The 25,733-nt window shown below is 39.6% G+C and overlaps 1 protein-coding gene across 3 annotated transcripts in view; it reads left to right on the top strand.

Moving 5' to 3' along the window:
* Positions 1-25,733, top strand: part of GLRA2 (glycine receptor alpha 2) — a 134,258-nt gene that overhangs the window by 47,031 nt on the left and 61,494 nt on the right. For all 3 annotated transcript variants that reach the window (XM_054838929.1, XM_054838940.1, XM_054838950.1), the window contains one exon: positions 2,037-2,251. In XM_054838929.1, coding sequence (XP_054694904.1) covers positions 2,037-2,251 — 215 coding nt within the window. The remainder of the gene's footprint in view (positions 1-2,036; positions 2,252-25,733) is intronic.

The following is a 25,733-nucleotide window of genomic DNA, read 5'->3' as shown; positions in this document are numbered from 1 at the left end:
AGAGAGAACTCTCTTAAAATTTGGATTTAGCTGCTTGGAGTTTATTTAATAGGGACAGCATTTAGAGAATGGTTTGCTGGGTGCTTGCTGGGATTAGATATAATCCCTCTCATCTCAAATAGCTTTTTCATCATTTCAGCGTAAAAGCCAATCTGGTTGCATCAAATACATTTGTTTCACTCTGTGAAATAACACAACATGAACGGTTCTGCCTCTGCCAAAAATAAGTCACATTCGTTTCTTATGAGAAGAAAATTATTCATTTTATTTTTTACAAATACAGCTTCTTATTTTGGGGCTGAAAGTGCCAAGGAAGGAAAACTTGGTGATTCCACAGTCCAAGACTTGTGGAAAGGGGGACTGCGGTGACTTATCTTTTCTCACACTTAACGGGAACAATCAAGAATAAATTCCAATAGACAGAGCTTACCCATTTGTAATTTGGCTGATACAAAATTTAGCCATTTTGTGGCACATAACTCAAACTCTGAATAAGTGAGTTCATCTGCTTTTCTAATTACTGTCAGATAAACATTTTGTAGGGTCAAACACTGAAAGAAAGAGAGGAGAGAGAGCATGAGCAGTAGCTTCCCTGTATACCCATGAAGATTTCCCACAAAGGATTAAAATGCCAATTAGTAGTTCCATTACATGCAGTTAAACAAAATGAATGCCTAACTACCAAAAATTAAAAGTGTGTGGCCCGGCCAGTGGAACTGAAAAGCAGTATTCAAGCAAAAGAAAACTTTGCCTACAGGCACCCGCATTGCTCTCTTTGTAGCATGCTCCTTCAGGTTTGTTGCGAAATCGAAATGTGGATAAAAGCTGTATTATTCAGCCTTCTCCTCCTACCCACATCACAAGGCGCTAGTCCCCTTCTGCACCGGCAGACTGGTCAGGATCAATCGCTCTCCAGGTCTCAGAGTCTGTCTTCAGGGTCACAGGTCAGGCCACTCAACAGGTCAGTCCACTCATAGATGCGCTTCTGTTCTGCCAAAACATATTATTGAGCTCCTCTGCCCTCCTCTCTTTGACAAACAGCCTCTGCATTGGCCGTTGTGCTAACTCTCGCGCCCCGCCATTCAGCTTTCCAGACTAGCAAAAAACTATGCATGCATCACAAAAAGGAGCAAAAAATCTAATTTCACCTGAAAGGATGAACAAGGAGCAATGCATCTTCATGCATTTGACCAATCAACACAAAAGGGGTCCTTTGAAACTGTTAGCATGAAATCTCAGGAAGGACAGATGTTTTTGTACTTGGCTCAGCCTGCCTCGAGTGAGAGCCTTCACGGTACCTAAACCACAGTCAGGATAGCAATTTGGAGAGCAGCAGACAGACCGATTGGATTAGTAGCTGATGAACTCTTGCAACTCAGGACTCTGCATCCCCCACTGCACGACTAGCTCCACCGTCAGGCAATCCGGAACTTCTGTCCTCCGCTACCCCTGTGGAGCTGCTATCTGTCGTTTGGAGAATCACCCACCTCCCGCAAGACATGGCTGTCGGTTTCCTGGAGTTAGAATTTTGGCAGAATTCAAAGTAGGCTTCGAGTTGATTCTGCTGTGAGAAACAGTCCACTGACACAGCAATTGACATGACCAGAATGAGAAGGGGTGTGATCTACCATAGGACTGTAAGACTAATTGTTTACAGTTTGTCTGTTTAAGTACATTTGCTTAATCTCATGTAATTAAAAGAGTAAAATGCTGTCCCTTTTAATACTAAACATTATATTTGACTAAAGTAAAATCTTATTAAAATTTGAGAAAATAAACATTACATTATATTTTCTGGATGTGAATCAACTGTGGTAATATTCGTTTTCTCAGTTAACGTGAAGAACTGGGCACATTCTGCTTTTGGGGTCCCATGCATCTCCCAAGCTAGCGTGCAACAAGTGGCTGACTCACATTTGTGTATCAGGACCTGCTTATAGCTTTAGATTAGGAAACAGACCACGCATCTAACTTATGTTCAGAAAACAAGATAAAAATGTGCAAAAAGCATTTATGAAAGTAATTTCGTGTTCTAGGAAAGTTTACATGCATTGAAGTCAAGTTTCATTTGGAGCGTCAGATGGGATACTATTTAATCCAGATGTACATTCCTAGCCTGCTGATTGTCATTTTGTCCTGGGTTTCTTTCTGGATCAACATGGATGCTGCTCCAGCCAGAGTCGCACTGGGTATCACTACAGTTTTGACAATGACCACGCAAAGTTCAGGATCGAGAGCTTCCCTCCCAAAAGTAAGGAAATAATTTTGTATCACCCATTTCTTATTAAGAAGAAATATTTGTACTAATTTTGAAGTTTCTGAAAGATCTGTGTAAATATGCATCTGATAAAAATACTTGAAAAAGAGATAGCAGTGTGATGTTAAACTGTTGCAATACCCTTGCATTTGGGTTAAGGCAGGTTTACAGGATGGCCAGAGGGTTCAAAGGTATGGATTTTTAATGAGTTTCTGCTAGTTTTGATACTTAGCTTTCAGCACTTAGGAGCCAGATTTTCTGAAGTATTTAGGTACCTGACTGGATTTCTAAAAGGACTTCCAGGAAAAATTGACATTCTGTCTGACTGAGGACCTCTTAAACTCTGTCTGGTCTTTTCCAGACTGTTAGACTCTCAAATATCTTGATGTTGCTAGATATGACACTTAGTCCAATAGATATATAAGTATATATAAATATAAATATATATATAAAATACACATATATATATAACACATATACACCTAGAAGGTATCTCTGGAGAATCTTTTCAGTGAGGAACTGCTGATGTCTTTGCTTCATGGCAAAATTAGTTTGTGAGAACTTGAATGTTGTCGTTCAAGTGTTGTCTGCAGTCCTCCATCCTGTCTATGCACAAAAATGTCCTCTCACTAGAATTTTGTGGTCTTTTTAATCCAGGCCAGATGCTTTAGATGGGATTACAGATTACAGGCTGGATTCTTTGTTCAGTCAGGCTGACAGCTCTTTTCAGCATGGGCACAGCCTGAATGTTTCGGCTGATAGCATTCCCAGCAGAATGTCCTGTGCATGCTCAGGCTTTGTACAATTTTATGGAAGAGAGCTCAGAGGTAGATCAGTTTACAATAGTCTAAGGAGTCATGAGATGATACACTCCCTGAAGGGTCCTCTTTACAGCAGTCCAGCATCACAGGGATCATAAAACCGCTCTAGTAGCAATGAAAGCACAGATTTTGACTGTTTGTACAGATCACAGTCCATTCCAAAAAGCATGTTGTGTTTTGTTCCACTTTACCCTCAGTATCATATTTAGTCTCATTCCAAATACGGTAATTTCTTCAAATGAAGCATACATAGGGCAACTTCGAAAACTTCATAGATTATGTTACTCTTCTGTTGGTAATGAGAAAGCATCACTTAAAAACCTGGTGACTACAACATTTGGTTCAGCTTCACTTGTTCACTTGGAAATAACATATAATTTTCTATACAAACTGAAAACCTTTCATATATTAACTCAGAATTTCAAATGGATAATTTCTTAAACACTTGTTCAGACAATTCAGTCAATATTACCAAGTGAACACTCTGAAAAGAAAGTCAACGAAGAGGTAATCTTGGCAAGGAGCATAAAGGCTCTGTAGATAGCAAGTTTGCAGTCACTGAAGACTGTGTCTAGATGGTACAACATGATTCCATGCTGATATATTCCAAGTTTCTTCCAAATTAACTGGCTGGAGAATTAGAGATGGTACAATCATTGTAGTGGATATTTCCACCCACATTTCCAACTGGGCAAACATACTCTGCCAAGAAGCTCTGCAGTGTTAGCATGCCCAAAATGCTAACACTTTAGAAAGACTTTTCATCATATGCCCTTGATCCAACTGAAATGTTTCTCCCTTTTGTATTCTGCCACGTTTGAGTAGAAAAGTATTTGCTGGATAATTTTCTGGGTTTCTGCTGAGTGGAGGAAATGGGAAAATCCAGAATATGTTGACTCAGCAGCTGTCAGAGAATGGTGATATTCTGGCTCTATTCCATCCTCTCCTAGTATTTTCTGCTGTGTTCTTTTGCCAGAGGGTAGGCACTAGGGGAAAGTACCTCACCAGAGAGCCTAGCACACTTATTTCAGTCAGCCTACACCTGGTTGTTGCAATTCCACTGTGTATTTCAGCTGAGCTGTACTTTACAGTTTTGGTCTCTATATAAAGTGAGTTAATCCTCGTGGGGTCTTTTAAAGGTGCGCCAGTTGACTTAAAAATGTGATTCTAAGTAAATGTTAGCATACCTGCCATCTGACTCCCACCTTGGATGAATCAGGTGCCTGAAGAAACACAGGACTGATCAAAACCAAAGTGCTTCAAAAGAGACTTTGTGTGCACACGTAGCTGTATAGCCATGTGTAGCCATACAGGTCTCATATCACCAGTATCTGATTCCTCACACAAAGAAGAATCAACTTTTTCTTGCTGTTGTTGTTGTTGCAGGCACTGAGCTATTTTAAAACCTCATCTCTATCTTAATACCAAAATTGTATTTCTTAATAAAATCTGGCCAGCATTTAGAAATAAAAATATGAAAAGAAGTGAATCGAATGCGTTAAATCTGAAGTCCCAAAATGGCTCTTTAGAAGTAGTGCTTTTCTAAGTCCTGTCTACATATTGCCAAAACACAGGAACTTAGACTGTCAATAAAACATCCATTTAAAAATTGCTCCAAGCATGAATATCTAACAGAATAAGACATGACAGGAGGGTTATTTTTTCAAGAGTATTGAAAAAAATAGATGCAACTATGCTTTGTGAAAGCAGCCTAGATTTGTATACGAGTGATATTTTTTTGCCCCATCCTCCTTTGTGTCCTATTCTTATTAACACACATTTATACAACTCAACTTCACCTTTAATTTACCCAATGTCTCATGCCAAGAGTTTCTTCTCATTCTTCTCTATTGTAGTAGAGGTTTACCACAAAAACAACAAAGTGTCAAACCTCGCCAACTTTAAAGGGAATAATTCCTTTACCTAAAAAAGTCAAACAAGAACTGTGATGAGAAGATTCCTGGTTAGGTTTTTTTTGTCAGTTTCGAAGTTTCTATCTAAATGATGAAGGTGATACTGTTTAGAAGTAAATGTCTACATATTGTTTTCAACCCTGGTATAAAATTATATGACAATTCTCTTTGCTTAAACCTACTTTTTTTTTTCCCCTCCATATTAATAACTAATAGTCATTTTGATACCCAGATTTCATAATGATGGGTCATGGCAACATAGACATTAGGCATTCAGTTATTGAAAATTAAACATAAGATTGAGAGGAGAGAAAAGAAAAAAGAAAAGAAAAGAAAAGAAAAGAAAAGAAAAGAAAAGAAAAGAAAAGAAAAGAAAAGAGAAAAGTTAAATTAATTCCAGCAGAGGCTCATGTTTGTTGCATGTAAGAGAAACAACTAGAAAGCCTCTTCCAAATGAAATATAATTATATTTATTTGGTAAATTTTGTAGTATTTCTGTGGAATTATTATTTTCATAGTATTTTGAAATTCTGGCTAAGAATATAGGGTCAAATTCCAATATCAGCAGCATAGCAATAAAGAAATCAATATACATTTTTTTCCATATTCTTCTACAAAGTTGATTTCTTTGTTACAAAAGGTAAAAATAAACCATGAGAGAGTTTACATCCCAACAAAGCTGCTGTTCTAGGAGGGAGACCTGCAGTGTTTCAGAAAGCGGAAAGGTTCTCTTCCTCTACAGTTTTAGCATAAGCTGAGCAATACTGCGTCCTGCTTCTAACATGGACATGATTTGTTGTACAGGGAGTATCTGCAGAGAAATACTCACCATGGTGTCAACCTCTTTTATAGTGATGAGATTATGTTGTGCTTGTTACAGAAGACTAGCGAGGGGTCTTGTGACCAGAGCTACTCTTACTGGCAGTGTTAGGGGATGGAAAGGCATTCATCTGGGTAGCTGCGGTTGAATGCCCACTCTCCAGTTTGACTAATCCAGCACTGCAATGCCCAGGAACAGTGATCCAAAATAGCAAAGTTTCTATGATCAGTTCTCCTTCCCACATGTTCATGTGTGTAAGTCTGATACTCCGTGTCCAGATTCCTCTGGTTGTGTCATTGTTTTCCACTTAGAAACTTTAGTTAGATAAATGTTTGTGCACCCAGCTACAACAGTAGCTCTTGCCGATCAGCCAGCTGAGCAGAAATCCTGCTTGCCAGCTGGGTGATGAGCGTGACCACACATCCACAATGAAACCTTCAGGAAACCACGAGCTTTCTATGCGAGTCCTGTGCACGAGCCTGGGAGATCCTTTGCACCTAGAGTTTGCTGGATTTCATCTACGCAGAGAAACTCTATGGCACACCAATCAGGAATCTGATGTAACCTACCATACATCCATGCAATACTCAGCACATGCTTAGATCCAACGCCTTCTGGAAGCTTCAGACCCACGGCACAAAACCGGCAGTATGCATTCATCAAAATACGGACTAAGGAACATCTGTGCGTTATGAGGGGCACAGAAACATAGAATATGCCTTTACATATTTTATGGTCTCAGCTGTGTATAAGCTGGGGGAATAAAGGGGAGGATATCAAGGTACAATAGTGCAGAATTATTGAGAAGTGTTAGAAAACAGTTCTTCAGAGCATTGAATGACTATTCTCTTGCTATTCTATTTATTTTTAAACAGCTTCCCTTTTGTTGAATCAACAGAATCAAAAGTTTTAAAGCATTTTCAAAAAAGAATTTGAAAGAATAATGAGTTCTCTGCAGTGCTAGTAATTGGATATTTTTCAGATTGCTTTCTTCTTAAAACACATAAACCAAATCTTAGCAACAGTCCAAGAAAATGAATTACTTTTAATGGCACAAAGCAAAACATTTGAGGATACTTTAAGTCATGTAAGTGATAGCAACTGTATTTTACACAGCTGCATAACATTCATATTGTGTTACTTTAATGCACAGTGCTTAATGAATGCATGTTCCTTCCCCAGGGAGCAATCTGTGCAGAAAAAAAGTCTCATTCAAAGCTCACTGAAACCTCTGGGAGTCCTTCCATTCACTTCATTTTGCTTTGGATTACTGAATGCATTACCAAATGCAATAAAAGCATTATATTCTAATAGGTGCAGAGACTTACAAAACCAAAGTCAATGAAGTCTATTCCCTTTGGCAGTAAATGACCCCTTTTATGTGTCATCCACTATCCTCAGCATTTTTGGAGACCTTTCAAGATTCTTGGGCTTCTGGCAGACCAGTCTGAGAAAGTAACCTCTCCTTTTTCGAATGCCAAAAGTTATCAAGTAAAGAAGCTCCAAGAATACAGTGGATATTTTTATTTTGAATTAAGGTTAAAAAAATAACAAAAGTTAGAAAAAAAGGAAGATGTGAGGAGAAATAACAATAAAGAATAAGGAATAGATGCTGTTATCATAGATTGTATTATTCTGTGTTCATTTGTTCTCATAGGAAGTAGAGCACCTAAGATGATAGCCTACTCTTCCATGTAACAAAACACAGAGATGACACATTTTGGTGAAGCATTATGGTAAAAAAAAATAAAAATAAAGTAACTTGGAATGAAAACAGTTTTTTGACAAATTACTTTTACTCTAGCCTCAGGATCTAAAGAGGAAATATAGGAGTAATTCATCAGTCATGAGATATGTTAATTGGAGTTTGGCTTATATGGTTATCTGAGCATTGCATACACTGCCTAAATAATTAAGCCAGCCCTATTTTTATTAGATGATTACAATCTCCTCTTGGAGACTTGATAGTCCTAAAACATTACCTTGATATGTAATATGCCTGCCCTATGTCACATATTTATGTATTCTGATAGGGGAATTGAAAACAAATTTCCACTTTTAAAAAATTTGTTCTGGGGCCTTGAGTGGATTTAAAAGGAAACATCCTAGTGGTTGTCAGTTTTCTTGACCATAATAAAAGTGGGCACGCTGTCCAAACTCTTGGAAAGTCAAGCTGCGCTGTCAGGTAACCACGAGGATCTACTCTTTTGTCATGTGCCTACATGGAAATGTTTTAGCACTCGCTTATCTTGTTCATTTCCAACATTCTTATATAATTTTCTTTTCCCTCCCCCTTATAGTTTTAACATATAACATATATTCCTTCTTTTACTTATATTAAGAGAATCATTAAACTTACTTTAGCTCTTTTTTTTTTTTTTTGAGCTTGGTAAAGCTTGGTACAACTAAATCTTGTATTCAGACAATGTTTTCAATACCCATTATTACATTCCATACAGTATTTGAATCTGGATACAGACATCTGTTCTACACTACATAACAAAGGAAGTCACATCAAGTGAGCCTATTTTTCAAGAAAAAAAGTTCCAAAACAAAACAAGGGTCATAAATAAGTGAGCGTGTGTTTGCTTGCTGTGACTTATTAAAGCAATTACTTAAGTACAAAATGATTGTGACTAAATATAGACTTCTGTGCATAAAATAAACAATCCTACAAAATACCATAAAATAAATTCCTGTCAAGTTTTTTATAAACACCTGCTCAAAACTTATAGTTAAAAAAGGTGTTTTCTGATTCGGCTGTACAGCTTTTTCATATTCCATTTCTTTATTCTTATTTCTTCCCCCTTTACTTATGTTTTCTAATGAATGATTTTGAGGCAAGATATTAATGTGTTTGTGCTTGAGGGCAAGAGAGTGAACTGCAGTGGAAGATGTGGTACATGTATCAGCTGATACGTGATGTATCAGAGATAACTTTCTAGCCACTTTAAGTATCGATAGCACAGTAGCCATGTTAATACCAGCTTGAAAATACATGCTTGGCCCAGATGAAAAGGAGGTGTGGTGCCCAGAAGCTTCTCTGCTGCTTCCACCTACATCAGCTGGTCTTGTAAGAGACACTTTCCCTTCTTGCAAATCTTGCTCCTTTGAGATCTAGGTAGATACTTACACAGCTGGTCTATGCAGTTACAACTTCACTGGGAGCAGTATCTCAATTAAAGTGATGTTGGATGAGCTTTGGCACAGTTATATATGCTGTGATCATGCATGCATTATAGGAAGAATTTTTTTTCTTCCATTGTACAACCATTTCCAGTTCTGTAAAACTGAAGATTTGGGTCTGCTGCACAGGTAAGAAGACCATAACCAGCAGCATCCATGCTTCTTGTGAGAAGAGCAGGAGGAGAAAGGGTGCAGATGTAAAACAGAGCACCTAAATCTGTTCCTAGAAATCACCACATTATTCTGTTTAGCTTGGCCACTGAGATGAGGTGTCCTGGTCAATCTTTGGGTCTTGAAGTGGTTATGCAGTGAAATTCTTGCTGCCCTTCATTCTGTGCAAAGCTGACTGACAAGATAGTGACTGGACAAAGACTAATACATTTGGTTCTATAGCAAGTTCTACTCTATGAAAGTAAAAATAAAACAAAACACTGAGTAAATCAGTCACTTTTTCGACTGTACTAATCTAAACTTTAAAGTTTGCTTTTCTGTATAGTGAAGACAGTGGTATTTACTGTACTACACAACCAGTAGTTGCTGCCATGCGTGACAGCTAAAAATATGCATTAAGATGTGTCTGAATACCTCTGGGATGTAGTTTGAGTACTCCTGGCACTTCCTCAGCAGGTTTTATAATGCAGTCATCTGGGAGGGCGGGCATTCAGTGGAGCCTATTTCAAGCATCAGAGAAGAGCTGAAGTTATTGTGCACACCAGTCTGCCGGTTGTTTCATAACCCTGGCACGGTACTGGGGCTCTCCGGCTGCGTTGTCGCACCCTCCAGGACCTTCTGGCGGCTTTTAGTGGCTCTCTGAGGAGCGCTCCGTGCCGCTCTTTCACACACATAAGCACTGCAAACTCGATCTGAAGCAGCGACATAGGCTGTTGTGGCTCATTCGTTTCAAATAATTGCAAGCCTTGATTCTATTAGATCATCTAGGGGTATTACTTATGAATATCCTCTGTTAATATTTCATTTGAAATAATGTTGATGGGATCCCCTGGAGTCTGGGAAAACCACTTTCATTTGCAGTGTACCTTAAGGCTACCACCTTCCAGTCCGAACATCCGCGCACACTGCACATGGCTGTTAGGGCAGCTGGGCTGCTGACATCTTGCTCCCCCAAAAGTTGTCTTTGGGTTATAGCGCAACCGTATGAACTCCATCACTTGAATGACAGGTCTTTTTTTTCCTCTGGGAAACATTTCTCTGGGAGAAAAAATAAAGTTGATATTGATGCCTAGATGTATTAACCCCTTCCTCTCCTCTCCCTCTCCCCCTCCTCCCCCAAGAAAACAGAGAGAGGCAATTTACTTTTCTTCATGGAAATGTCAAACAAACTTCTGTAAGAGGAGGAAATAAATCAGTGGCTTGTTTTTAAATATAATATCTGTGATATGATATGACATGACTATGACTTTAATTTGCCAGTAGTGGGGCACACTATTCTTTGTTGTAGTAACATCAGCTTTGGAAATTAATCAATTCTAAACTAGGCATTGGCAAGAAAAAAAAAAAATTGTTTTTAAGGCATGGAAATGTAGTCATGAACTCTAGAATGTGTCATTATTCTCAGATCCTTAGTAGTAAAGTTTAAAACCCCAGTGAAGTAGTGTCTTCTCCTCCTTATTTCTTCTTCCTAGAAGCTTGGAGATAACAGATATCTTGCCTCAAAGAGAAGGGAGCATGAGAGCAAAGAGTTTTGCTCCTCAGTAGCTTGTATCTGGTGTTAGGCCTCCCTGACTGTGAGAAATAGACATAGCATGTTTTTCCTTATTCTACCACAGGTTAAAGCTCTGGAGAATTGAGCCCAAACTCTCAGTATGTCTGGAGGGAAACTTAAGTGACTAAATCACAGCAGAAAATACAAGTTACAAAAAAGGGAGAACACATAGCAAATGTTCCTCACTACATGTATTGATAGAAAAGATAGTACAGGTTGTGTTAGAAATAATTATCGGTAATGACACTATTATAATGAGAACATATCAATATCTGTCACATACAGGAGAAACTATTTCTATTACAAGATAGTCTACTGAGAAACTAAAAATTAGTTTAAAGTATTTCATTGATATAAATGTTTGCATTTATTGTCTCTTTTCTGCAGAAGAACATTTTCCCTTGTGTGCGTAATGGCAGTCAAAACACTTTATTGGTAGATTTGTACAACAGTGTGAACAGCACTACTTTATAGGGCATGATCAACTTAAAAATGCCTCTTAATTTTCCAGGGAACCACGTAGATGGTCACAGACAGCAATGAGAGTACCGCTTTCTTGGAGTGCACCACTCTATGCTTGAGTGTGCTCTGCTCATCAAAAACTGACTTAAAAAGAGTTTAAATTTGCATGGAACTCACAAAGAAAAAGAAAAAATTAGGAAAGTGAGGCAGCCCACATGTCAGGATTAGAATAAAAACTCTTAGACAGGGTGTTCTGTTGCTTTTTCTTATTCAAACAATCAAACTACTCACTCGCTTTTTTAAGGAAGCCATAGTTGTCTGACAGGATCTATTTTATGAGTTTGTTGGCTGCATTTTGCTGTCTCCTGAACCTTCTAGCAGAAACAGAATCTGCTCGAAATGGAAACAAAATCCTGTCACTGGGAATGACTTGAATTAAAGCGTTGAGATGCTCAGGCTTTACCGCTGCTGTTACTGTTACCAGGGCTCCCCAAAGCCAAGGGTGATGGGGTTATGCCACAAATACGACAGCGGAGAACAACTCGGTTATGCATATACCTACCGCTGGATATCAAACCAAAAGTAACCTTGCTTTTATGTATCTCAAAATGGCTAAAATACTACTTTAGGAAGCAATGTGGTCTTTTTTTATGTCTTGTTTTCTCTATCTGTCCCATCCAGTGAGTGGGAAGAATAATACATAATTATTCTCTTAATTGGCTAATTCTTGCCTCTGAAGTTGGTTCATTTGTCATTCTTTAGTAGTGTTGTAGCATTGATTTTAACTGGGTAGCATTGTCTTTTTTTGGTAAATAAGAAATCAGAATTTTATTTTTTAACAATTTTTCAGTGCTCTGCTAGAACGGGGATAAACACTGCATTGCTCAAACTAGAAGTGCTATGTGCCAACCACACCACTCTGTGTAGAGGTGACTTCTTATCTTTTTCTACATTAACTGGAACAGGAGACAGATGTTTTGCAACAAGTGAAAAAAGTGTGTACTGCACATGCTTCCAGGCAAGACTTGTAGCTTGGCAAATGATTTCATGGTGAATTGTTTAAAGGTAAAACTCTCTCAGTGAGTGCAGCTATAAGAGTTGATTAGCTTCTTACATTAATGAGGTTTCAGTAAAAGCTTTTCCAAAATTGAAAGGCATATCTAATTAAAAGACTGTGGATTGCCTGAATATGGGAACCGCACTTCGTGGCAAGTTCATCTGGCCACTTTCATTCATGATTTCTGTGATTAGGCTGACTTCCTCCAGATGTACTTCCCTCCTGGTTAAGGAAAGGCAGCCTAAGTAGCAGCTGTTGACCACAGCAGAGTTCAAAAGCATCTTACCCAGCTCCTCTGTCTGCCATCTGTGAAACAGACTTTTAAAATAAATCCTTCCCAGTGCTAGCTGTTGTCCTCATTATGAACTTTTTTTGTACTTCATACTCTTTTTGAGATGCTCTTCTGAAAGACAACTGAAAATCACCCCGAAGAGAGAATGAAAATCACTTTTTAGCTACAATATTTTCAGCTAACACCAAATACTGTTTTCGGCTAAAATCAGATAAATATTTCTTCCTAACTCCTATCTGTCTGTGTAGTGCACATTGTATTTGATCTGTGCTCCAGCAGTGATATACAATTTAGATGGGGTCAGGCATTTTCTCTGAGGAACAGCTTTCTGTAAAAATATGTCCTGTGATTGAAGCTATGCAAAGGGTACTTTAGAATAATGTTCTCATTTATAGGAAAAATTTCCCAGACCATTGCTGTTGACTTCCAACCACCACTGTCTGATTTCTCCAAGACATCTTTTTTCATTTTTAAAACTAGCTTGTTGATAACTTGGAAATCAAAAGTTAATCAATCTAAAAATATCTGAAACGTTTTACATGAAAATGGAAATGATGGAAATAGTTCAACTGACATGATTTAAAAAAACCTGAATTTGTAATTTGTGACTTTTTTTACATTTTCTTTTTTATTCTAATTTAGAAGATATTTCTGAAATGTCAAAAATCTCCAGGGAAGGGAAAAACCACATCCCACTCAGATCTAACATTTACTGAGACACTGGTAGGCACTTTCCAACTTTAAATAATATTAAGAGTTCAGAGAAAAATGGCTCTAATTAAAACCTTATTGGAGGCACAAGATCAAGCTCAGGCACTGAAACACTCTGAGAAGAGAATAAAATCAAACTGCCTCATAGCGAGCTCCAGCCCTGCTTGGTGTAGCCGACATATGAAGCTTCAAGTCATCGAAGCATAGTTTTATCAGTTGTTTTTATTCTGATGTGGCTTAGTGACTTCTATAAATCATAGATATTTTTTTTTTCATTCCTCCCCCGCCCCCAAGTCCAGAAGGGACAATGTGGCCTTCCAATTGCTGTTACAGTTGTGTTCTATAAATACTCTATATTTGGCTTAAGCAAGTCTTAAAAATGTGCATTCTTGTTTTGAAAATGAAGTTTGGAATAACTACCCGCACACACTCTTAAAGAGAAAGTTTTTTAGAGACTGGGGATTTGCCGGCTTTCCCTTCCAGCCAGTGTTCCTTATTATGCATTTCTTGTCTGGTCTACAAATGCTTTCCAGACCCAGTGTCTTTCCTCATTCAAGAAATCCTATGATGAAACCGCGCAACTTTTTGATCTCTTTTTTAGTAAACTAAACAGATTGAGTTTCTTTTGTCTGTCACTTGTACACTTCTTCTTCAGTCTTCAATCTTGTATCTTCCTCACTGTGCCAGTATCATGTTTTTAAATACAGCAACCACAACTACGCTGCTGTGGAAACTCTTAATATAGCTTTCTTCCTCCTCCTCCTCCTCCTCCTTCTCTGTTCTGTTTATAGACCCAGTAGCTCTATTCACCTTTTCCTCACAGCTTTGCACAGCCGACGCTCATTGTCCGTCCCTTCCAGTAGCACCCGCGGTGCGTGGCACAGCCGCCATGCCTACAGATGTGGCCCCCTGCTTGACTCCAGTGGTGCGACATGGCACTGGGCTCTTTTCACAAGCATTTGGTTTGGAAGTGCCCAGTAATCCTAATTATACTTCATTATATACCTTATTATATCATTGTTTATAGTCCTACCATTCCTTGTTTCTTCTGATATTTTTCTTAATTTTTCCAGGACTTTTTGTTTCTATTCATTGGTGCTCATTTTCTTCCAGTTTTACCTGGCTTTTGAGTATTTCCTTTTTAGCTTTTTTTCAATAGAAATTACTATTTCTGCTTCTCCTGTAATGCCATAAAGGGTACTTATAAACCAAATTTATCCTGTTTAATGGTCGTGGAATTGCAGTTATTAAAATCTCTTGCCTGGTTGTAACATAATTAGTGCTAGTAAATAAGAAAAGATTTGTGACAATCTGTGCTTATGCCATGTAAGTTAGGACAAAGTTACTGCTTTCTGAACACCCAGCTGATTGTAAATGGTTAATTCTCAGTGAGAGGAAACTTACAGAGAAAGCTATAGCTTAAGACATACCAGAGTGTGAATAAGGACAAAAAGGAGAACTCCTAAAGTTTCCATGACTTTTCTTGCCATTTGTGGAATAAGAAGATATACTGAGAACTAAATTGAAATAAAAATTGAAAAATTAGATTAAATTGAGTAGTAACTTGCAAGGTGTATCAGACGGTGTAAGGAAAAATGGCAGTTTATGTCTATTTAGCCAGTTAAATAGTGATTGAGTCTAGGGCAGCTGGGAGAGGCATGATGGCTTGAGAGCCTTCCAGGTCCCCAGCCAGACCAGCAGTTGGCAGTTTGGGTGCATGGGTGAGGAGGAGTAAGAACTGGTAAGAAGTCAAGTCTGTGCAGCATCAAATAGGAACCATGGGGATTAAGATGAAACACATAAAAGAGAAGGTTATAAGCTTCATTAATTGTGAGACAGCAGAGGTCCAGTGGCAACATTAGCCTGAGAGGAGAAAAAGCTCTTCATAAGCAAAGCCATATAGGCAATAATTTCTATTATCAATTAAAGTGAATAAAGACAACGTTAAAAACAGTAAAAATTGAAAAATGTAGACTTGCTTTTGGATTTGAGGAACAGCAATAATGTAAACAGTTACTTTTCCATCCATGCGAGATAAAAAAGCACAGGAAAAAGAAAAAAAAAAGACCACTAAACATGTTTAACATATGGGGTAGGGGAAAGAGAAAGGAGGAAATAAATTACAAGACCCTTAATTGTTATAGCTTAAAATCAGCTAGTGATGTACATGCACTGAAAATATTTATATGTAGCTGTATGTGAAGAATATGGATAGAGTACTATTTTTCAGCTGCGGTTTGTAATAACAGAGTGAGGAAAGAGTAAAACAGCCCATAATGCAAAGAAATTGCACCCCATTTGCATTTCTAAAGTTTTTCTGAGAAAGCCAGAGCAATTCTTTTCACTCAGATTAATGATGGCTAGTTTATTATATGCATTTGTATTTCACAAGCAATTTTAAATCAGAAAGTAAATATTGGACTTGTAAACCTGCAGTGAGATCCAACTGTCAAAACTGAGGTGGCTGAAAGTTGTTTTAGACTGCCTTTCTAGTCAACAGAGGGAAGGAGACACCTCCACTGCCAAATTCTTCTGATGCTCAGACAGGTACACAAGGTAGGTCGGTTGAACTGCTTGTTTCAAGTGCCGACAAGGGAAGCCAGAGCAACCAGTCTGAAAGTCAGATGTCTGAAGTGGTGTGAGGTAAATCCAATCTCAAACACACATTGTGAAAAACAGTAAAATGTGCATCATAATACAGAAATATTAAAAACTTTAAGCTCTATTTTTTTTTTTGTCTCCAGGCAAGTGGCTATATAACAATCTTCTTACCTACATCTACTATTTGTGTGTGATTAAGTAAAACGTGTTGTACTTAGGAAAATAAGCGAATTTTTTCCTCCTCATTCTTTTTCACATGCAGTGCGAACACAGATTAGAGCGAATGAATTGTGGATGAGGTGGTATCCAAATCCTTGTTTCATTACAGTCTGCTACAAATCTGTTAATCTTTAAGACAGGTAGGTTACAGGAGGTGACTCTTAAGGCCCTGTATAGAGCCAGTGGGGCTGCCCACAGGGCATAATTCTGTCTCCAGTACCAGTTTTACAGGCAAAGAACTGCACGATCACAAGGATTCAGTTTGACTCTTGGAGCTGTAAATTAGAAAAGAAAATTGAATACATACAAAGTACAAATAATTGAAACAGTATGTAACTTCACAGTAGATTAAAAAAAATCAATTCTCAGCATAAACTGGCACATGATTTTGTGCATTGTAGGAAGATATCAGAGAAAAGGGCTTATATTAGTTAGTCATTTCTTCAATGCGAGCATTTCAAGATAAAAATAATTTAATCATTTCAAGAATGGATTGTCATCAACTAACCTTATCAAATCCTCCTGCGTATAAAATGGTCACATTGCATACTGACTGGAGCCAATATTGGTTTTCTTTCTTACATCATTTTGAGTGACATACCAGTGGCATTTTTCCATTTATCCATAGGTCTGCCATGCACAAATCATTTATATAATGCCTCTTACTCTATGAGAGCTCTGGGTTACCTTTATTCACGTATTGGGTTTTCAGCCCTTTGTGGATGTCACTATGATTCTGCATGTTTGAAGGAGGGAGAGGCAAACGCAAGGCACACGCCAGTCTCCGACTCAGGAGGTATTTCCCTCTGTGCAGAGGACCAATGGTCGAGTCTGGTATATAATATCAGAGCTTCTTAGTCACTGGGGTCAGATTTTATTTGCTATATTTTTTTGTAAATGCATTTAGAGTTTAGTGCGTGAACAAGGTAACAGGTGTGTCTCAGAATCTAATATAAAGTATTTAATTGAGTTCTTTGCTTTAGTGTGCCCAACAGACTACATGGGGAGATTCTAAAATCTTACAGAAAATAAAAAGCTGAGCTTTCCTGGATAAATTCTGCAGTATTATCAGATCCGTGGATTTCTCATATGCATGGTGTAAGCATGAGATCTGCTTTTCAGAGAGGAGACTAAATCTTCAGTTCCTTTAAACTGACCCAAAACTGGTAGTTTGCTAACTGCACACTTTGTTTGAGTACATTTAATTTTTAATGGAAGAATATTTTTTTTAATATCTACATTCTGTACTAAGTATCTTCTTTTAATGGAAAATTTAGGGATTTTTTCTTCAGATGATTCAAAATAAAAACATCCAAGAAAAGCTTGAGGTGTTTTCATTTGGATCACTATTGCAATTGCTTCAGGAAAGCTGGGAATCACTTGTGTCATAGTCCCCTTTCTTCTGTGTCCTCCCCTGACATCTCAGATTCTTTATTGCCTTCTATAATGCACTACTGGCTCCTTCCAAGACAATGTGTCACAGGACATGCAGTCTGAGCTGAAAGAAAAACCCACAGAGATCCCAGAAGAGCAAAGAGCTAAACCATAGCCCACCAAATATGTGGTAGCCCTTCCTTACTGAATGGGTTTTGATTTGTTCCAAATTTGAAAGCGGACACATGTATGTTGTTGTGCGTGCTCTTGCTAGTTACAGTGCTCAATTAGAGGACAGCTTCTATTAATATTTCAACACTGTTCACATAACCGCTTATGTGATTTGTCATCTCCCTGTGGTGTTGTCTCTTGGTCATTTCTACAATCTAGGATCCTAAAACAACAGGAAGTTTTGCTGATTAAGAAAAAGAGTTCTGTGAAACCACAACCAGTTCCCAGTATGCTCATCTTGTGAAAATGTTTCCTCCTCTTTTATTCTACTACATAACCTTCAGCGCAACAGTTTAGATCTAAAACTAGCAGTGGTCATGTGACACCTTACTTTTCATATGCAATTATTTAAATTTTCAGATGTCATTTTTTATACATGGATTTGGTGATAAAAGCATAATATTTCGTAATTTAGACTCTCAAAAATGTATTAAAGTGCAAGAATTCTGTGACGAGATTAAACTAGAAGTGAAATCACATTTTATCTAACAAATAAGCACATGCTTTGCCAACTGCAGAGAGCATTCCCCTCCTCTGAGAATTTTATCAAGGATATTGTACATGTTCAACACTTCTGCTTACCGCTACACCACAAAAAGCCTTTAACTATTTCACCATTGCTACTAATGCCCAGCAATAACAGGCAGATGTAACAGAAGAGCAATGCAACTGGGATTTGAGTGTTAGAATGGAATTGGAGGAAAGTCATTATCTTGCAACCTTTTTGCCTTTAACTGTCATTTCTGATGATATGAATTTGACCGAAAATCTGCAAACTGGTGGTTTCATACACAACCAAAGCTGCGCTAGAAAAAAAAAAAAAAATGCACAAAGCAATCTGTCCTTGTGCTGTTCATGTCACTTGTAGAAATGAACTTGAAGTGAACGTATTTATACAAATGTTTTCAAACAGCCACACATCCTTCCCCCTCCTACGTCTCTTCCCTCCCACATAAGCACACTCCATCCAGAGTTGCCAGGATACTGTGAGAAACGTTGTTTTTGCAGGGCTCCCAGCTGCGACCAGGTACAGAAGTGTGATTGCTTTGGAGAGGGCCTCTCTTTGATGGGTTTTCATGCTGCCTTGGCAGGTTTAGGAGATAAGCATCAGAGACGAGTTATGGGAGGCACCTCCATTAGTGCTCTGCAGGTGAAGCACGTGAATATGTGAGAATACACTGGAGCATACGCTTCTTGAGATCTGCTCCTTCCCGTGTATCATTCACGCTCAGTTTACCCCGTGTTTCTGGCTCTTGGATAAGCAGCAAGGAAGGTGCTGACATCAACTACTCTACCCTTCAGCAGCGCACAGAGGTTCAAGTGATGCTCTGGACTCGTATTTGTGTAGCTAAGTGCCCAAGCTGTCTGTTGAAGAATAGGGATTTTGACCGTATTGAGAGATTTTTTTAGCACAATCTTATTTTTTTATTTGAAAATACTGATTTGTGAAATTCAAGAAAGTTTCCTGGGGTCAGGATGATGTTTTATGATCCCAGGGTAACTAGCAGACTGAAGCATAAAACTGGGAAATTGAGATCTCTGAGTCTGATTAAAACCAGGTCTGATTTTAACTCTGAGTATGGTAAACTAAACCTTAACTCCACTGACTAAATAGAAATGACTTGAATAGATGAGCTGAATTACACCCCAGAGACGTCTGCTCCTCTCCCCTTATTGTAGAAACGACAGGTCAGATGTTAGAGCTGTAAAGACGCTGCAGTTAGATGAAACGACCCCCTGCCATCATACGTATCTGCTGCTAGTGTGCTAACTACAGTTTTACTGGCTATTTTAGTTCATGAGCCTCTCCCTCTGCAGTGTCTTATGAAAAATACAGACAGATCACCATTTTGTTTTAAAATAGTAGAACAAAACAAAACAACAGCAACACAAAAATCAAACTCCAAGTATTTCCAAGACAGAATTTTTATTTTCACGCTGTTACACATGTATGGCTCACATTTCAGGAAATATGTTCTGGAAAGCAGTAAATGCCTGTTTGAGAAGCTACAGTGGACAAGCAATTACACAAATTACACAAGGTCTACTGGTAGATGCTGTGCGAAAAGGGTTACCGGTCTATAGGTGTGTCAGCCGTGAATGGGAATGGAAAGATGAATTTACCTCTTTATATAGCATTTTTATGACTGACACTTGGATATTGCCTTTTTTATGTGAACAGGCAAGATAGAACTCTTATCTACTTTATAAAACTAAAAATCGTGTTCTTTGTGTAATGGTCCTGGATATGGTTTTACTCTCAACTGTTTTTTGCTGAGTTTGCCGGCATCTTCTCGCATTCTCTTTTCCCACATTCTGTGGTGAAATATTTTGACATTGTCCTGCCGTCTTCTACAATAAAGCTCAGCGTGGTCCAATAGATTCATGCAGGTAGCTGCAATCTATAAACATGCACGCCACTTATACAGAAAATGACAGCGTAGGCAATGACAAAAATGATAAGGACATATTTTGAAGTTTTCTTCCTTTTTTATTTGTCATAAGATGTGATCCGGGTGGCTAAATTGCTTTTCAAGAATCTCACTTCTATTTTCTCTAGTTTGTCTTTGATTAACCAAAAATAAATTCCCAATCTAAACTACCTAACAGCAAATCCGTTTGCTTAGCTGCCTGTGGTGTGCCAGCAATGCACCAGCTCAGTGCCCAGCTCAGCTGCATTAGCTTGACACCGTCTGTCTTGGACACTGTCAAGGGCGGCACGGTAAGAGCCAGTGGCAAAATGCATTAAACGTCCATGTGCTGTGCTTAATCCAGACTTGCTTTACGGGCCTCCAAGCTATACGTGAACTCTGTGGACTATGGGAAAGTGATACGAGTGAATCAGATAGATTATGCCCAGCCAGTGTCCCCCTCTACCCACCCCATCAGTTCTTGTGGTGATAGCAGGTGGTCGGCATCAAGCAGACTCTTTGTTCATAGGTCCCCAAAAGAGCTCAGTGTCCCATGAGGCAAGGGCTGATGCATTATGTCAGGTAGACACACAGACCTTGCAGTGTAGACAATAGCAACCTCTAAACTGTAGGAGAAAACTTTCACCAGCAACTTCCTATGAAAACTGCTTGACAATGCAGTGTTTTGTGCTGACAGCAAGCAAGCAGACATGGGAAATGTATATTGGTAAATCAGCTAAGGGTTAATTTACACTTCTGAAAAGACATCCTCATACCACGTAGACATATTCTAAACTTCATAGTGATATCTGAAAATCAAATGCAAATGGTTCCTGCTACTTAGGGTCCCCCACCCATCGTTACTGGCAGCTTAATCCTTTAAATGTCTAAGCTCTCTATGCTGTTTCAGCACCAGTCTCACCCCTGACCCGATGAGAACTGAGGAACCCTAGCTCACGCCAAAGCCTTGGAAGGCAGCTCTCGGAGCCAGTATGTCTTTCCAGCCCAGTATGTGCTGTAGGCATTTTCCGAGAGGGGCAAGACATGGCCATGGCCTAGTGCCAGCAATGCTTCAGGGGCATGAAAGATTTGGAATTACCTTCTTGCTCTGTCTAGAGCTAAAGACAAGAAGCTTCTTCTTGAAATGTGTTTAATTAAAAGTCTATTGTTATTTATGCAGTAGAGAAAAACCTCTCTCTTTCCCTCTCCTCCCTTTTTCCTTCCCCTGATCTCTTGGCACCCTTCCTATCTCCTAGAGTAGGCAGTAGCTGGGAGGTCAGGCACTCAGCTGGTACCTATTTTTCTCTGAATGGTATCAAACATGACTTCGTACCTGCTTCAGCAGGTGCTCAACCTTCACCTACCCCTACCCAGTAATATAAAAAAGTACAGTATCCTACCTGGCTGTCAGTCTGAACTACAGCAGAACCCATCAGTTTCAGTGGCCACACCACTGCTGAATGTGGGTGAGGTTGGAGACTACTCAACTGCTGGCAGTTGGCAGATTCTCTCTGGGATGATATGCTGAGAGAAGAAGTAGGTTTCAGTCCCTGAAGCCAAGACAGGCCAGTTGTGTCCATAGCAAGTGCAGACAGTTAGGTGTTTAAGCCTTTTTGATTTTCTCTGTACCTCATACCTGAATAGCTTAGACATAATTCATTTTGGTTTCTGAAGACCTCCTTGCATGGCTGGCTTTGCCCAGGAAATGGAAGGACATAGGATGACAGGACAGGATACCCCTCAGCCTCAGAGCACCTCGGAATTGGATGATGAACCCCCTGGGTTCACCTGAAGTGTCAAACAACAAATGAACGGCACCTATGCCTGTAATAACAAATCCTGGAAACTTCAGGCACTAACGGCCTGCTGCCCCTGCCCATGCTTCCTTCTGTAGCAAGGCAAAAAATTAAATCAAGATGTAACAGCAAATTCACTGTAGCATAATTTCAGTGAATCAGATTATCCCTTAACCTTTTGTCCTACAATCTATTTGTGACCCACTTTTCTTGTCACTTCATCCTTTTAAGGGAAGGGTGTCTCAAATTACTGAGGTAGTTATCATTGATACCATTAGGACCTGATAGCCTTGGCTTGCCCTGGTGTGAGGAGCCCTGAACTTCACTAGGAAAATGGCTGATCAGCTCTGGACGTACCTTAGATCCACATTAGGTTCTGCATCACAGAAGGTTATTTGTGAACTCCAAACCCATTCAAGTGAAATACATAGTCACAAGCTGACATATAGTAGGTGAGCCAACTGCTCTCTGCTCTGCTCTGGACAGCCCGCTATTGCATGACCATCTCAAAAAAAAAGATATTGTTGCTATTAGCATGTTATGACATCATAAGGTTACAAAGACACCCTGTCCCCCAGGGAACAGCTGGTGGCATCCTCAGTTCTGCAAGGACTGGTTTGTAAAGTCATCTGTGGTATTTCTTGGTGAAGTGTGGGTTAATCCTGGCCTTGGGGAAGCAGCTTTCTGTAGGTTATGTTTGGGGAGTCCCTGACAGACATCTCTTTGCATCCACTGGGTCTGTGTAGAGGCAGGAGAAGAGGTCTAGGGCACTTCCTGCTGTCTCCTGTGTGCTAGGACTCAATCCTGCCTGAAAGGACCCAAAGCTGGGATGAGGTCCCTCGTATCCACTTCAAAGCCAGCCAAACAGGGCCCAGATGGAGAAGTCTGCTGGTAGATCAAGTCACACAGTTCTCTGGAGGCATTAATTTATTTCACTGAATGTGTGTGCATATGCGCTCTGCGGTTGGTGACCATGATATCTGTACATTCACAGCCATGGTTTAATTAATCCTCTTATGGATAGAACCTACCATGGCATTAAGAGAGCAAATATTTTTAGCCTGTATAAGGAGTCAGTCCTGCCCACTCACATGAAATACTTTAGAAAGCAACTTATCTACTGCAGGTAGCTAGGATGACAAAAGAAAATGAGGTTTAGATTATAGTAATTAAAACTTACTGAGCAAGTGAGGCCCCGTGTGAAGGGACAAGAATAATTGGTGACTTCACCTTTTAGACAAAAAGAACAACTATTTTGCCACATGCCAGTCCCCCTCCCTGCCCTCAGGGCAGAGGCCCTACTGCTTTTGATTGTGACTTTTATAAAGGTGTGAAAATAAGGCACGTTAACTGCTGAGTTCCCACATCTGAGACTCATGGAAGCAAACTGCAAGGACTGAGAAAGAAAACACGCTCAGAGAGGCAGGATTTTACATAAGTATTATGAGCAGCATCGCTCGCCTCTTCCTGTTTGTCAGACAGATTTATGGCTCCTCAGAACCATTAGGACAATAACACACATGAATTTTTTTATAAGTGTGCAAGCCCTAATAAAAACTGAAAAGTAAAAGTGAGTTGCCCTTTGGCCCCCTCCTAAAGAAATAACTCAAACTGAAGCCAGACTGCTGCTGATTTACCTCTGTGTTCATGACTTAAGTACAGAAAAGCCCTATAAGGACAAAGAGTATTCCTTCCCGACTACAAATAATGCTTTTAGCAATACATGCCTTTTCTTACACACTTAGAACCAAAATAAATCATAGAATCATAGAATCATAGAATGGTTTGGGTTGGAAGAGACCTTGAAGATGATTTAGTTCCAACCCCCCTGGTGCAGGCAGGGACACCCTCCACTAGACCAGGTTGCCCAAACCCTTACCCTTCCACTCTCCAGAAGAAAAGGCCCAAATGTTGCATGCGTGTGAGTCCAGGAGAAGCACCTAGTGGGGTGGGCAGTGGGAGTGACAGCCTTCCAAATTGCCAGGGGAGCACTGAGCCATAGCAGCTACTGTGCTGAAATTCTCTTGGAGGAAGAGTGTTCAGCAGCTCAAATAATTGGGATTTTTTAACCCTTTCCATTGCAAGGGACTTTCTCTGAAGCGTTTTATGACCATTTCCTTATTCAAGGCAAATACACAGTTCTTGGTGAGAAAATTGTTTTCTGAACAGATATTATTTCCTTGGGATAGAAATTCAAGCAAACATTGTGGGGGAGGATGGGAGGAAGGAACTTGTGCTTTTATAAGAAAAGGATATAATTAATGAAACTTAACTCACCTCAGTGTATCAGGGAAATAGCTGTCAATGTTTTGGCAGATATTGAATATTTACTTTTTACTACTATTACTAAATGGAAGGAAATTAATTTTATGCATGCCTGATCAGGATAAAGTCAATTTGGTCTAAAATCTTAAAGAGCCTTTTGAAGCCCTCCCTGACTTTTCTTTACCATGCCATCCACTGTCCAGCCACGTAACTTTTCCCCCTCTCCTCATCCTTGCTCCAGCTGAGATGGGAATCGGGGGAAGAGGAAGAGTGAAAGAAAAGGTGCAATTGCATGTAGAGGTCTCTTTTGCCTCACTGAAGGTGCCAGCTCCCTTCTTGACAACCTGCAATTTCACCTCAGAAGCTTCTCTGGACCACCCTTGCACCTGCATCTTGCCACCCCATAGCCATCTCTTTACAGCAGTCTCTGGCCAAAGCTAGAGTAGGGAGGATGTAGGACCACTTGACTCTGTTGCCATCACAAGGATGGACAGGCACTGCAAGAGACCAAGACTGGGGAAAGACACAGGCTCCTGTACCTCAGTACACCTTTCCATCTGCTTCTTGCATGCCCTTGGGACCTCCTCCCTGCCTTTACCTTCATAATCACAGAAGATCACCTGAGACCTGTGCTGGTGAGACAGTCTCCAAGACAGGGACCAGAGCCTTTCTAGGTCAGACTTATAGTATGAGAGGTGTGAGAGCAGAGAATCACGTCAGGGAAAGGGAGAAGGGCTCAACAGTGTCTTTTATTGTAGTTCTTCTGGTTCATTGGGTTGTGATGCTTCCTGTCAGCATTATGCTCATAAAAGGTCTCTTGTCCCCAAGCCAATCTGCTTTTCCAGGAGCATCATCTGCTCTAATAAGAGAGAACTCATCTCCTCAAACTGTGTTTCTTTTGAGTCTGTAGCCCATCATGGCTGCAACAACTCCTCTGCAGTTATTTATTTGCATTCTGCTGAATTGTAGATTTCAAGTCTCAGCTGCTAAAAACAGTGTTAGGAAACTCAGTCACACAGCTATGTCCTTCCTCAACGTTGACTGGATTCCTGCTGGATGTTCCTGGAATAATATCCTGCAGCAGCTCTGACCAAAGCTCTGCCATCATTATCTTCTGCAGGTTTTTGTATTAAAAAACTGTGCAGCCAAGGCAATCCTTCAGCAGGCTGCATGGTCAGTCTAATCACTTTTTCTCAGAAAGAGAAAATCCATGTTTCAGTATGCATTTTGAACAGCCTCCATGAGATGGAGATTTTGTGTTGAATATCAGCTGAGTATTAAAACACATGAAAAAAATACTTTGAAAGTGTCAGGGATTCACTAATGGAAAATAAAACAATATGCATCTCTAGTTAGTACCAAGTGAAACATCAAACATCTGCTGCAGGTTATTATAGAAGGAGAAGCCAAATGAGAATGGCAATTGTGTACTCTCAGCTGCTGGGGCTGGAAGGAGACAGCGTGTAAATGACATTTGGAGGAATCCCTGCTCATTCTGTATTGCTCCTTGGAAAGCCAGGAGCTTTTGTGCTGAACTCTTCATTTTCTGAACAGAGCCTGTGCACAGCAGGGAATTGGCAAATGGGCTGGAGAG

Source organism: Grus americana, chromosome 1 (assembly GCF_028858705.1).
Source record: "Grus americana isolate bGruAme1 chromosome 1, bGruAme1.mat, whole genome shotgun sequence".
Lineage (NCBI taxonomy): Eukaryota > Metazoa > Chordata > Aves > Gruiformes > Gruidae > Grus > Grus americana.
The sequence above is the reverse complement of the archived record's forward strand: the minus strand, read 5'-3'. Positions and strand labels throughout refer to the sequence as shown.